The sequence below is a fragment of the Eutrema salsugineum genome, unplaced genomic scaffold, assembly GCF_000478725.1.
Source record: "Eutrema salsugineum unplaced genomic scaffold, Eutsalg1_0 scaffold_2, whole genome shotgun sequence".
NCBI classification, from domain to species: domain Eukaryota; kingdom Viridiplantae; phylum Streptophyta; class Magnoliopsida; order Brassicales; family Brassicaceae; genus Eutrema; species Eutrema salsugineum.
Genome location: NW_006256829.1, coordinates 10,056,091 through 10,070,966, shown reverse-complemented (window position 1 = coordinate 10,070,966; position 14,876 = coordinate 10,056,091). Strand labels below are relative to the sequence as shown.

General features: G+C 37.1%; 3 protein-coding genes and 1 pseudogene across 3 annotated transcripts; 3 read left to right on the top strand and 1 right to left on the bottom strand.

The window, feature by feature from the left end:
• Positions 1–3,807: 3,807 nt before the first annotated feature.
• On the top strand, positions 3,808–4,758 carry LOC18019181 (annotated as a pseudogene).
• A 700-nt stretch (positions 4,759–5,458) lies between these two features.
• On the top strand, positions 5,459–6,737 carry LOC18019180 (uncharacterized protein At4g26485). Its single transcript, XM_024156879.1, has 3 exons — positions 5,459–5,609; positions 5,987–6,211; positions 6,379–6,737. The coding sequence occupies exons 1-3, from the start codon at positions 5,459–5,461 to the stop codon at positions 6,735–6,737; spliced, it is 735 nt and encodes a 244-aa protein (XP_024012647.1).
• A 542-nt stretch (positions 6,738–7,279) lies between these two features.
• LOC18019179 (nicotianamine synthase 2) lies at positions 7,280–8,523 on the bottom strand. Its single transcript, XM_024156513.1, has one exon. It carries the CDS (start codon positions 8,452–8,454, stop codon positions 7,492–7,494), a length of 963 nt encoding a protein of 320 aa, XP_024012281.1. The 5' UTR covers positions 8,455–8,523; the 3' UTR covers positions 7,280–7,491.
• A 3,842-nt stretch (positions 8,524–12,365) lies between these two features.
• Positions 12,366–14,433, top strand: LOC18019178. The gene is made up of 3 exons (XM_006401318.2): positions 12,366–12,777; positions 12,993–13,199; positions 13,699–14,433. The coding sequence occupies exons 1-3, from the start codon at positions 12,382–12,384 to the stop codon at positions 14,248–14,250; spliced, it is 1,155 nt and encodes a 384-aa protein (XP_006401381.1). The 5' UTR covers positions 12,366–12,381; the 3' UTR covers positions 14,251–14,433.
• The last annotated feature ends 443 nt before the right edge of the window (positions 14,434–14,876 follow it).

Below are 14,876 nucleotides of genomic sequence, written 5' to 3'. Positions count from 1 at the left end.
TTTCAAAGACATAAGATTGAATGGTTTCCATATCGAAACTCAGGATGAAGGGAACAAAGAGTTTTTAATTATCACTAAAATGATAAATGGCCATAAACAAGTTTTTGAAACTATACCCGCCGTATTTACTGGCATTTACCATGCTAAAGTCAGTATGATTGAGGCTAATGCTGCTATCAAAGCACGGTTTTTAGATTACACTATTTGGCATGATCGCCTGGGTCATCCCGGTGCAAACATGATGCGTAAATTAGTCCAGAATTCTGAAGGGCACAGCCTTAAACCAAATGGTATTTTCCCTCAGCACCTCAAGTGCACAGCTTGCTCACAAAGGAAACTGATTACCCGACCTTCACCAGTCAAAGTGTCTAAAGAGACCTTGAACTTTCTGGAAAGAATCCAAGGAGACATATGTGGACCAATTCACCCACCTTGTGGGACATTCAGATATTTCATGGTCCTCATTGACGCATCGACCCGCTGGTCGCATGTCTGTCTGCTCTCTTCTAGGAACCAGGCTTTTGCTAGGTTATTGGCCCAAATCATCAGATTACGAGCCCATTTTCCAGACTTCCCATTAAAGACTATACGTCTTGATAATGCTGGTGAATTCACTTCCCAAGCGTTTAATGAATATTGTATGTCCATGGGGGTAAGTGTTGAACATCCCGTTCCACATGTCCATACACAAAATGGATTAGCTGAATCCTTCATTAAACGAATTCAATGGGTTGCTAGACCATTACTCATGAGGTCACAACTCCCGGTCTCAGCTTGGGGATACGCAGTCTTACATGCCGCTGAACTAATACGCATACGACCATCTAGTGAGCACAAATATTCACCATCCCAATTGCTAACGGGTCATGAGCCAGACGTCTCCCATATTAAAACATTTGGGTGTTCAGTCTATGTACCCATTGCACCACCACAGAGGACTAAAATGGGACCTCAAAGGAGGATGGGAATATATGTTGGTTTTGATTCTCCCACCATCATAAAATATCTCGAGCCAACTACAAGAGATCTGTTTAAAGCCAGATATGCAGATTGCCGATTTGATGAATCGGTATATCCTAGATTAGGTGGTGAGACAGACAAGCTGGTAAAAGAACTTTCATGGAATCAAACATCCACACAATGGCAAGATCCTCGGACTCTAGAATGTGATTCAGAGGTCCAAAGAATTATACATTTACAAAAGCTAGCTAATCAATTGCCAGATTCCTTTGCTGACCCGAACAAAGTTACCAAATCGTACATACCAGCTTGTAATGCACCAGTACGAATAGATGTCCCCTCAGGGAAAAGTCAAGTTGCTACAGAGTCTGACGCACGTAAGAAACGTGGCAGACCACCAGGTTCCAAAGATAAGAATCCCCGGAAATCAAAGAAAGGTGCAATGATTGAAACCGGGATTCAAGAGAACACGGATACAGCCTCAGCTGATACTTACCCTATCAAACCATCTCAAGAGGTTTGGGACGCCAAAACTCAAGGTTCTGAAGGGATTGATAATAATGAGATCTCAATCAATTATATCATATTCGGTTCTCTATGGAACAGAAAAGATGTCGACATCAATGAAACTTTTGCATACAAGGTAGCACTTGAGATTGCGCATACGCAAGAGGATCTAGAACCCACGTCTATAATTGAGTGCACTCGTAGATCAGATTGGCTGAAATGGAAAGAAGCCATAAACGTGGAGTTGAATAGTTTAAAGAAACGGAATGTGTTTGGTCCGATCTTAAGGACACCATTCGATGTTAAACCAGTGGGAAACAAATGGGTCTTTGTGCGTAAAAGAAACGAACTCGGCGAAGTCGTTAGATACAAGGCACGCCTTGTAGCACAAGGATTCTCACAGAGACCCGGAATCGATTATGAGGAGACTTATTCTCCAGTGGTGGATGCAACTACATTTCGATTCCTCATAAGTCTGGCCATAAGAGAAAACTTAGATTTGCGGTTAATGGATGTTGTAACCGCATATCTTTATGGACCACTGGACAGTGAAATCTATATGAGATTACCAGATGGTATTGAGCTCAAAGATAAGCATGCATCTCGTGATAAACACTGTATTAGGCTGAACAAATCCTTATATGGACTGAAACAAAGCGGACGTATGTGGTATAACCGGTTAAGCGAATATCTCATCAGAGAAGGCTACGAAAACGATCCGATCAGTCCATGCATCTTCATCAGAAAATATCAAAACAAAGGATTTGTAATCATAGCAGTATACGTGGATGACTTGAACATCCTCGGAACATCTGGTGAAATCGCCCAAACAGTTGAATGCTTAAAAGCAGAGTTTGAAATGAAAGACCTAGGAAAAACTAAATTCTGTTTGGGATTACAACTTGAGTACGTCAATGACGGAATCCTTGTGCATCAATTGGCATACACTGAAAAGGTACTCAAGAGATTCAATATGGACCAGGCCCACCCATTGACCAGCCCAATGGTTGTGAGGAGCCTTGGATTGGATAGTGATCCATTCGGTCCAAAGAAGGACGATGAAGAAATCCTCGGTCCTGAAATGCCATACCTCAGTGCCATAGGAGCATTAATATACTTGGCTAGTCACACTAGACCAGACATCTGCTTTGCCGTGAGCCTCTTAGCTCGCTTTAGTTCGTGTCCAACTCAAAGGCACTAGAACGGTATTAAGCACATCCTTAGATACCTTCAAGGTACTAAGGACTTGGGATTATTTTATTCTAACCATAACAAGGATGGTCTAGTTGGTTTTGCTGATGCAAGATATTTGTCAGATCCGCACTGTGCCCGGTCTCAAACCGGTTATGTTTTCACGCATGGAGGAACAGCCATATCTTGGAGATCCATGAAGCAGACTATTGCCGCTACCTCATCCAACCATGCGGAAATCTTGGTCATTCACGAAGCTAGTAGAGAGTGTGTTTGGTTGCGGTCCATGACTCAGCATATCCGATCAGATTGTGGTATGGACGAAGATAAGGAGCCTACGGTGATGTATGAAGACAATGCAGCTTGTATCGCTCAACTCAAGGACGGCTACATCAAAGGTGACCGGACGAAGCATATTCTGCCCAAATTCTTCTTCACTCATGAGCTACAGAAGGATGGTCAGGTCAAGGTTCAGCAAGTCCGATCAAGCGAAAATTCAGCCGATCTATTCACTAAATCATTACCGACTTCTACACTCCGGAAGCTCATTCATCAGATAGGAATGCGTAGACTTAGAGATCTACAGTGATGCCTAAACCAGGGGGAGTAATGCGTGTTGTACTCTTTTTCCTTCACCATGGTTTTTCCCACTGGGTTTTCCTGGTAAGGTTTTAATGAGGCAACGTTCCCCAGCGCATTATAGAGATCCCGGTTTTGTGACAGGCACGGTTACCTTGTCCAAGGAGGAGTGTTATAAACAAATGGATTTCTAGTAACCGGCCCATTAACCATCAGGTTAATGTCTCATGGCCCATTAGGGTTTCTGATACATTAGTTATGTAATGTATATATACACTGCTTATGGAAACAATAAGAAAAGAGTTTTTCCCTTAATAATACAGCATTTATGCTAAATTGGTAGTAATTGATATGGTATATTGGTACCCAATTGAAAACAGAAAGAGGGCCGTCAAAATGGTGCATGGATAGAATATTGAATGCTCTTCCACGTTAATAAATAATCACACAGTCCGAATAGACAGATAGCAGAACCAAACTTTTAAAGGTAATCTCTTAATTTAAGTCATGCATCCATATTTGATGTATATATAGGACATTGTGTGAAAATGATAAAAACATTGAGATGAAATGAAAACCAAAATGTTAAGACAGTACACCAATAAGCAAAGGATACTTCTGGTCGGAGCTCTCTATCTTTAGCTAGAGCCTTTGGTTCTGCAACAAATCTCACTGCAACCTCTCTAGATACTCGAGGTAAATCAATCACCTCCTCATATTTTTTTATTTTATTATATTTATGAGATAGCGTACCCTAATGAAACGATATAAGTTATATGTATATTAATCTATAAGTGATCTTGGATTATGGGATCGAAGGAGGTATCTTGACGAGATATATCTAGGGTTAAAACTTTCGGCTAATCTAATTTAAGAGAAACTTTATATATCATATGATTTTAGTGATTAATGTTTGAAATACGAATACTGCAGAGGAGCTAGAGATTAAATATAGCAATGGGAAAGCTAACGTAGAAGAGTTGGAGAGACTCGGCTGCAGCGTGATCCATGGAGTTAACGTCCACTCTATGACCAAAAAGCTTGGTCTACAAAAATCAGAGCTTTACGATAGAGTCGTATTTAACTTTCCTCATGCGGGGTTTGGTTTTGGTCGTGAGCATCAAAGATCCTACGTCGTGCAATTTATCGAGACATATTTTTGGTTCTTTATTTTTATTTTTGGTTATGTACTTATGTTTGGTGTATAAATTCAAAATGCGTTGTGTATTTCACAGGTTACATCAAGAGGTGGTGAGAGGATTTCTGAAGAGCGCGAAAAAGTTGGTGAAAGACAAAAGTGGAGAGATTCACGTTACTCATAAGACGGCTCATCCATTTGACGAGTGGAAGATAGAGACTCTGGCTGAAGAAAATGGTTTGTGTTTGATAAAAGAGATTGAATTTAACAAATTTGATTTTCCTGGTTACTTAAACAAGAGAGGAAATGGACCACGATGTAACAAGAGCTTCCCTATCGGAAAATCTTCTACTTTCATTTTTAAGAAACGGTTAATTATGTAATTTCAAGTTCTTTAGCATGGCTATCTAATAAACTCTTCTACTAAACATATTTTCAGCGAATTTTACAGATTCTGGCTGATTGGATCTCATGAAAGTATGTTTTGTGGTTCTTTACATTGAAAGTAAATAATCCAACTACCAAATTGGAAAAAAAAAAATCCAGAATGGTGTAGTCAATGCCTTTGTACAACATTTCTAGTGACAGACTCGTGTTGTTAAAAAGCTTTGCATATTTTATTTGCATGTTAGCTAGCCTAATTATCTTCTTTCTATAGCGCCAAACGGTTAAATGTAGAATTTTCGGTATTTCAAACATCTCATTTACTACAGTACATACAGCTATGATTTGCATCCAAAGTGTTGAAAAAAGGGTAAATGTGTTATTGCATTTGTGAACGGATATAATGCATTACCACTAATTCACTATCGTCAATGGTGAAACTGCAGTTGTGTGTATACAATACTCTTTGGACAAGAAAGGAGGTCTTCAAAAGGATATATGAACAGAATATTGAATGCTTTTCGTATTACATAAATACACACAAAGTTCGAAGAGCCAAAATTAATATACACAGTAGGCAAACAAAACTAAACATTTAAGTCTTCTTTGACCCCATGCATCCATAAATACATATGTATACATGTTCTTATATATACCGTATATATATAATATATTTATATACATGGTATGAGAAGCAAAATGGAGGTCAAAGAAACTAAAAGGTTAAACTATTACAATAACAAACAAAAGATACTTTTGGTTGGAGAAGGAGACTTCTCCTTTTCTCTGTCTCTAGCCAGAGCCTTTGGTTCCGCAACAAACCTCACTGCGACCACTCTCGACACTCAAGGTAAATCAAAATCTAGTTTTAACATCTTCATTTCGTAATTGTTATGATCTAATAAACGTAAACCTTTTATATATATATATATATGGATATAACTAATTGCATGCCTCCTACTGTGAAAATCCGGTTTCTCACCGGTCTCGTACATTAGTTTGGACATTGGAGTTTGGCATAGGCTTCTCCTAATTACAAAAAATTATGTTTTTCCTCGATACTTAGTTTATTTAAAATTTGTAAAAAGGGAAAAAAAAAACCAAATAATATGAGATGCTCTTTTGCGTAATAACACTTTGGTCTACTATGTATACGAGTGACTAAATTTCATATAATTTCATATATGATCATTGTTGATTAATATGTTTGAATAACGAATGTTGTAGGGGAGCTAGAGAGAAAGCACAAGAATGGGAAGGCGAACGTAGAAGAGTTAGAGAGACTCGGGTGCAGCGTTGTTTATGGAGTTAACGTGCACTCTATGACCACAAAGCCTGGCCTTGGTGGTTCTGCGATATACGATAGAGTCATCTTCAATTTCCCTCACGCAGGATTCGACTATGGTCGTGAGCACGAAATCAAAACAATCATGTATGTATTATACACCACTTGCATTGTATCTCCCCTATTTGTTTTTTATCCCCTTGGTACTTTTTTTTTTCTTTTTCTACGTAGAATATCGTCTTAGTTCTTAGGTATATTTGGCCAATTGACTCAAATACTTTTTGGATAATAGTGAACCAGTAGTAGACGAGTAGTAGACGAGTCTATGAAGCAGATTTGGTTTTAAGAACATTTGTTTTTTTCAGTTTAAACGTTTTATTCAATTTAATACCGGATTTCAGGAGACACCAAGAACTTGTGAGAGGGTTCATGAAGAGTGCAAGAGTGTTGGTGAAAGACGAAGACGACGGAGGAGAGATTCATGTGATTCATAAGACAGAATATCCATTTAGTGAATGGAAGCTAAAGACTCTAGGTGAGAAAGAAGGCTTAGATTTGGTTCGTGAGATTGAGTTTTCCTTAAGTCAATATCCTGGTTATTCCAACAAGAGAGGAAGTGGAGGTTACAGTGACTCTAGCTTCCCTGTTGGAAAATCATCTACTTTCATGTTTAAGAAACAGTTCTTTTATTAATTTGTTTTTAGTCTATGGTCAATTGTATTTGGTGTTTTCAGTATCTCAAATTTTCTTTTCTTGGTTGACACAAGAGATTTCAGTTTACATGATTTGAGACATACCCGTATATTCATGTTTATACGATTGATTGTGTGGACTAAAATAAACTGATAGAAAACACTTTAATCAACGATTATGTTTTGTGTATAATTGTTAATTAGTCGCTAAAATCTCAAAATATGCCCTGAATGGTAACTATGTTTTGGATTTCTGAACCAACATTCTAAATTGTTTCTAATTTTTCTAAAAGTTGGTAATGGTGTTTTCAAATAGAAATTTGAAGTGGATAAAAACTGGACTTTTTTCACATTGTTGAAACTCGATTATGAAATGATCAGTATAACGAATCTTCAACAATTATATATCAATTTGTAAATATATTTTTATGTTTGGTTAGTGACGATAACAAATTTTTTTTTTTTTTTTCATTTTCAGGCAGGCACCATTATTTCAATCACAAATAAAAACATAACTTATCGTTATACTGTTATATGCTGATTCTCAAGTTTATATTTATTGATCTTAGTAAAAAAAACAAAAAACATACAACATGTCTTCACACAGATGAAGATCGAAGAACTCACAAAATTTCACAAACTTATATAATACTTAACAAACATACCACACGCATCACAACACAGGCAAAAAGTTTAAAAGAGCAAAACATAAACACACTCTCAAGAAAAGAGATGTGTTTCTTGCACTTACCTGTTTACTCAATGGCACTAAACTCCTCGATTAAACCCTTCTTCATACCACGATTGTTCATAATGGCGTGGACCTTCGAGCAATTACAAGGCATGACCACACACCGTCCAATCTGGCTACTACGTGCCTCACTCGAGCCACCGAGCTTACGTGCGATCACCACCGAGTTAACCACATCATCAGACGGATGATAAATGGTCAACACCTCAAACCCTTTAAGATCACAAGAGTCAACGATTGGATACAAGAAAGCTCTAAGACCATGAGCACTCCTTAGCATCAACACAGCTCCTGGAGCCATATGCTTCTCCAAATGCTCAATAGCTTTGACCTTTGACTCTTTATCCATCCCAACAAGAGCCGCCAAAAAAACGACATCGTATTGGTCTAAGCCTTCCGTAGCGTTTAACACATCAGTTGTGTGGAAAACCATGCGTTTTGAGAGGTCGGGATCGCGAGAGACGATGTTAGAAGCGAGCGTGTTAGCCTGTGAGTCGATGTCAAAGTTGTGGATCGTTGTGTTTGGAAGGTGAAATTTGGCCAAGACAATGGAAGTAAGTGGCATCGGACCCGAACCGATGAAAGCGATTTTGGAAGGGACATGGCTTGTGTGTTGAGCTAGGAGATCGAATTCGAGTTTGCTTAGTTTGAGGTAGTTGTTGTAATAAGGAAAGATGTGTAAATGGTTAAGAGGGTTGTCTTCAAAAGAGCCTATGATTTTGGAGAAGTGTTGCTCTAGGTATCCTTCGGCTTCACCACAAAGCTTAATGAGATGAGATCTCATGTCTTTGACTTTTTCGTCGTGTATCTTTTTGACATCGATGTTTGTGTCCGTTGGTAAGCACGTGGACACGAGTTGTCCGAACAAAGTGTCGACATTCTTGGATGGTTTTAAGCTCTCGAGGTTTGAGATCTGATTGTATAAGTCCATGATTTGCTTCACAACGAGGTTGTCTTGGCAAGCCATGTCGACACTATGAAGAGATAGAGAGAGAGAGAAAGAGTTTTGTAATGTTTCAAAGACTGGAAGCTTGTGTTGTGTGGCCTTAACCCTCGCAAGGTGTCGTTATTTATTGACACTCGTGGGGTCCATTCTCGTCTACATCTTGTAAGTTATTTCTTATTTTATTCGATCATTCTATTCATATAGAGGTTATATAAAATATAAATACTTCCTCTCTATCGTCGGAAAAAAAAAAAATCCTCTATATCATTCTATGTTTTTATAATTTTTTAAAAGTGATATTTCAAAAATAGATTAATACATAGATCTCTTCTAATATCAAATTCTATAAATATATGAGCTGATAAATTTAAAGACGGGTAGATCAGTTGTATTTTTTTATTTTATTCTTTTGGTCAATAGATCAGACTGATCAGTTATATTAAAATACACAAACTAAGCCTTATAATAGATGAATTTAACTAAACGTCGTTATAGTATAGTGGTAAGTATTCCCGCCTGTCACGCGGGTAACCCGAGTTCGATTCCGGCAACGGTGTTTATTTGAGGTAAAAAAAAAAAAAAAACTAAGTCTTATAATAGATGAAGTTAACTAAAAGTCGTTGTAGTATAGTGGTAAGTATTCCCGCCTGTCACGCGGATGACCCGGATTCGATCCCGGCAACGGCGTTTATTTGAGGTAAAAAAAAAAAAGATGAATTTAACTACCCAAATTATGAACCTACTTATCTACGTTAAACTCATTTAATACATAAATTTCTAGACAATGTGCAAGAAAATACATAAACCCTAAGAAATGCATGCGTTTTCAATATAGAAAACATTTCAATAATATTTTAATGAATAAGCGCAAAGGCAAAAAAAAAAAAGTTGCATTAAACGTTGGGTTACACTAACGTGTATAGAAATTGCATTAGTGATGTGTGCGTCTACGTATGCCGCTGCTTGTGATTACATATATTAATCTCACTATTACACATGAATGGAATCAAAAGGAAAATGCTACGATTTAGTCCTAACTAATGTGTCTTCGTGTGTTTTATTTTCAATTTTCAATAGTATCATTCTTAATAAAAAGGATAAACGAGATAAACGTATGGTTAGAGTTGGTAAATTAGGCATGTCTCATAACATTGTTAAGTCGCCACGAATATGTACCACATTTCTATATTATATAAGAAATATATAATCTAGCTAGTTGGATTACATATTATATATCGTTGAATTTTTAAACAGTCATCGAAATATTAGATTCCGTTCACTCGCATGTTTCTTGGGAATAAAATACCAATCCTTCTGGGTTAACTCACCCAGATATATCAAAAAAAAAAAAAGAATAATAATAATAATTCAACAAGACACGGGGTTAAACCCGAGTGGAGATGACACTATAATACAAAGTTACAAACCATTAGTAGACGACTATATGTCCTGATCGAATACATACACAGATATCGTTTAGTAAAACCTTTTGGATTAGGTCAGACTGCTATGATTAAATATATAGAAGAATAAATAATTTCATGCTAAGAAAAAAAGAATTACCACTCTACTATATATATATATATTTTTTTTTTGATAAACGGTATATTATTTTAAAAGATGGTTACAAGGCTATGATCTATACAATGCATAACAAAAGTTTTGTGAGAGAAAAAAAAGGTATGAAAGATATATCGTACCAAAAACAAGTTTGATGAGAGTAGATAAACAAAGAGGAAACTTAGAATAATAGAGGAGACGAGGGAAGAGAAGAAGAGGACTAGTCTCGTCTCCATGGCCTCTTCGTCCTCCACATATTGCAGAAAGCATCTCTGAACCAGTCTATTAATTTCATTATTAATTAATTTTTTATAATTTATATATTATTCCATTTTCAGTATATATATGATTCTCAATTATTACCAATCAACTAATTTATCTTAATTTTTGTTTTTTGGGTTATTGAACTTATAGCTCTGTAGAACTGTGTGATTGTTAAAACCCGGTAAATAACAAAATCTAGTGATTACGGTATTGCACAAGTTATCAATTAAACTCATCATAATAAGAATATAAACCACCATTTCAAAACATGTTTTAACATTGAATTATTGTGAACTTAATGTAAATGGTTATGCCAAAATGACAAATCTCTTTTACGTTGCACGATATTAAATAAAACCATCAAAAAATATAGGGTTTACAATTTGACATCTACATATAGGGTTTACAATATCATTGATTGATGTTACTTCTACATTTATTAATGTTAGTGCCTCTTGCATAAAACGAAGGGCCCTAAAATGAATGGCCAATATACGTAACTCTCAAAATACGTTAAGCGATCCTATAAAACAAGAAGCGATTACGTTCAGGTTTCAAAATCAACAACTAATACTATAGTATAGATTTACTTTCTTGTATGCAGATATGGACTATACATTTGACCAAAGAAAGAAGATATGGTGACTATGATAAATATATTAAGTGCGTACATGCTCTTGTTGAGTCTGAGTGCGACGTAATGACTTTGAAAAGAAAATCTCCAAATCGTCTATTATAGTGATACGGTATCAAGACTCAAGGTTCCAGGAGATGCATGTATGAACTTGAAAACATTAAACCTTTAAGATAAGGGAATATTGCTGGCGAGATTGTTATGTGGGTTTTTTACAATGAAATTTAGACCGATTGAAGGTTAATAATTTTACCAAAATAATTTCCATCTAAAACTTTCCATTAATTGTCACATTCACTACAAGCTGAATCTCTCGGGACGTGGACAAGAAACTGGTACATTGTCTCTGAGATCTTTGGTGAGGCGGCATTGTATTATCTATCCTTTGGAACCGTTCCGGCTAGCTAGGGCGCAAAGGTCCACTAGTGTTCTGTTGGTCGCGGAACATGATCATTCGTCGCCCTACTGTGACACAGACATGCTTAATGCGGCATCCACATTACTCCATAAAATTTACTCCTTTTACATTATCGGATTATACATGAGATTTTCTTTTTTTTTTTGACTTTTGAAATTGAAAATGTGAACATCAAAATGTTTTATAAAGGTGAATAGTTATCTAATCTCTTATCTCATACTTAAATATTGGTTCACTAGGTTTACATAAAGACTAAAACCTGAACCGAAACCTAACCAATATTAGATTGGCCGTTCATTCTTCAATATATGTCGAAGCTGGCTTAGACCTAAGAAAATTTGTACACTAAATATATGAATTCTAGCTCCACTTTGAACGTGATTACAATTCAAAATCATAAGTAAAAAAAAAAAAAAACTAAAGTAGTCAAATAAGTATTGTAGTGGACCAAAGTATTGTAGATTATGTACTACTACGCCAAACCTAATCAGGAACCTCTAATCGTCTTTGTTGCGAGCTTATCCTCTTCTGGTAACAGAGAGATGTCGTTAAAATGGTTTTCCAATCATTTTACATGATCTTTTGGCATTTTTCTAAGAACTTGGATTCTTTTAGGTTTCTTGTTCTACTTATTATTTTGTAATTGAGACTATATATCAATTAGGTGGTTTGCAAATTCTTTTCAAAGTTGTCTAGATTTATGAAAGCCTGGCTGGAAGATTTTTAATTAAGGAGAATGTAAGATGAAATCCCATCTCATTGCTTCTCAATTTTCATTCTACATTCGAGGAATAAACGGAGAAAATGGAAGATAATTAGGGCCTGAACCAAAAACAATAAGCTTAAAAATTTGGGCCTAACCCAGATTGGGCTTCTATGCGTTTCATTGTAATACAAAAATCAAAAATAAAGCAAGCGAAGCGGCAATGTGTTAAAAAAATAAAAACCGGGAAAATCCCTAAGCACAAAACATACCCAAAATCAGAAACTTCCGAGAGAATCAATTTCACATACAGTACTAGTGTTAGATCGAGAGAGACAAAAAAAAAAAAAAAAAATCGAGCAAAACAAGATGGAGAGAAGGACGACGATTCAGGTGGAAGATGTTGAGGAATCAGATGATTTCCTTCTGGAGCTGGCCGCGATAGAGGCAGAAGCAGAAGCGGCGTTGGCGAAACGCCCTAGGGTCGCTGCTCCTATCCCTGAGGGACCTTACATGGCGGCTCTAAAGGGGAGCAAAAGCGAGCAATGGCAGCTAAGCCCGCTCAATCCCGCCTCCAAATCTCGCGGCGGTTTTCAAGGCGTCTCCGTGAATCCTTCTAACCCGGCCGGAAATTATGGATCAGAGGCCGGCGAGCAGGATTTTCCGGAGAAGAACTGTCCCTGTGGAGTCGGTGTCTGTTTGATCCTCACATCAAACACACAGAAGAATCCAGGCCGGAAATTCTACAAATGCCCTAATAGAGAGGTTCTTAAAATGTTTATATCTTCGTGTTGGGAACCAAGAATTGGCTTTGACTTGTACCGCAATTACTCATTTATGCTTCCTAGGTGTTCGATAAAATGCCAGTGAGAGTAGTTTCATTCATTATATAAGATTGGATAGTGGCTTGGCTTTGTTGTTAGTTTGCTTTATTTAGTAGATAATGATGTTGGAATTGATAAATGCTACGTTTCCACCAGGAAAACGGAGGTTGTGGGTTTTTCCAGTGGTGTGATGCGGTTCAGTCTTCTGGAACTCAGCCAGGGACTCATCATAGTTATGGAAACACTAACGAATCCAAGTTCCCAGATCATCAATGTCCCTGCGGTGCTGGACTGTGCCGTGTTCTCACCGCAAAAACTGGGGAAAATATTGGTCGACAGTTTTATCGCTGTCCTGTTTTCGAGGTATGTGTATCAATTAGTTTCCATGGTTGTCATTTCTATTATCAACATAGCCATGATCCATGACATTGTAATCTGTTGTACATTTTGTGGTATCTGCTTCTTGATTCTGGTTTGGTGAGCTGTTGCTGCGTTTTTAACAGAGCTCCATATTCTTGTTCTCTCTGATTAAGTGCTGACTCTCGTTTTTTACATTTTTTGCCATCTCTCGTTTTTCGTTTTATACCCGGGGCTTACTTGTTTTGCAACAAGTATACATATATCATTTAGCAAGAAATTCTGTGCACTTCAATAGTTTATGAAATACGTTGTAAACGGTAGATCATAGAAACAGAGTGACAACTTGGCATACAACTATGTCAGCAAAAGTAATACGAGTTCGTAGATTCTTGGCATACAACTAGTGCCAAGAACCATCACCTTAATAAGTGAAAAATTAATTTATTATCTTGCTTAGCTTTGATTGTCTGTGTAATATAACATGGCTTCCTCTTGATGGCAGGGCTCTTGTGGTTTCTTCAAATGGTGCAACGATGACGCAGTCAGCTCTGCTACAACGTATAGCTTTACCAAAAGCAGCAACTTCGGTGAATCAGATACCAGAGGATATCAAACTGCAAAAACAGGCACACCCTGTTATAAATGTGGGAAGGAAGGACACTGGGCAAGAGACTGCACTGCTCAATCTGTTAATCCGCTCTCTGAAACTGGACCGGTAAAGTCTTCATCTGCAGCTGGAGATTGTTATAAATGCGGAAAGCAAGGGCACTGGGCGAGAGACTGCACTTCTCAATCTGGTAATCTGAATTCTGAAGCAGGGCAAGTGAAGCCCTCTTCTTCAGGTGGAGATTGTTACAAATGCGGGAAGCCTGGACATTGGGCGAGAGACTGCACCGCTCAATCTGGTAATCAACAGTTCCAATCAGGGCAAGGAAAAGCTGCCTCCTCGGGTGGAGAGTGTTACAAATGTGGAAAACCAGGACACTGGGCAAGAGATTGCACTTTGGCTGGTCTATCCACAAGCGTTCAAGGCAAAAGACAGAGGCAGTACTAGGTCAGGTTTTCTTATAGTTCTGAATGTGATCTGTCTTCTAAATTTTTTAGGGTTTCTCTAGTGTAGTTAACCACAGCCTTGTCATGTCCCATGGGTGTGCCTGAAATTCGAAACGTTTAATTTGTCGTCCACCTTATGAATCTAATAGTAGGAACTGATCAATCTTGAGAACTAGTGCATGAAACTACCTTGTCACATTTTTTGTTGTTATGGTTTAATGTATATGGTTTTGGTACTGCACCTGCACATAGGTCAATCAGTTGACTCTTGATGTTGATTACCTTTTGCTTTTTTCTTTTCTTTTCTTTTTCTTAACTTTTGCTCTTCTCAACTGCAAGAGACTCGTTGGGATATATCAGTAAAACTGTAAGAGTGAAAAAAATACTAAACTGAGAAAAATAATTCAACTATTTAGGTTTCATTTCTAAGTTTTTTTAAATAGTTCCTTTTCAAAGATTGTTCTTTTAACTACACTATTTAGTATGGCAAAGTGGAAAAATGCCTTTTTTATTATTCAAAAAAAAAAAATGACAAACGAGACATAAGTTTAAATTCTCCTTTCGAGCAACTTTTTTATAATAGACATTAAATAATATGGAATAAAATAATTAATTGTAAGAAAATAT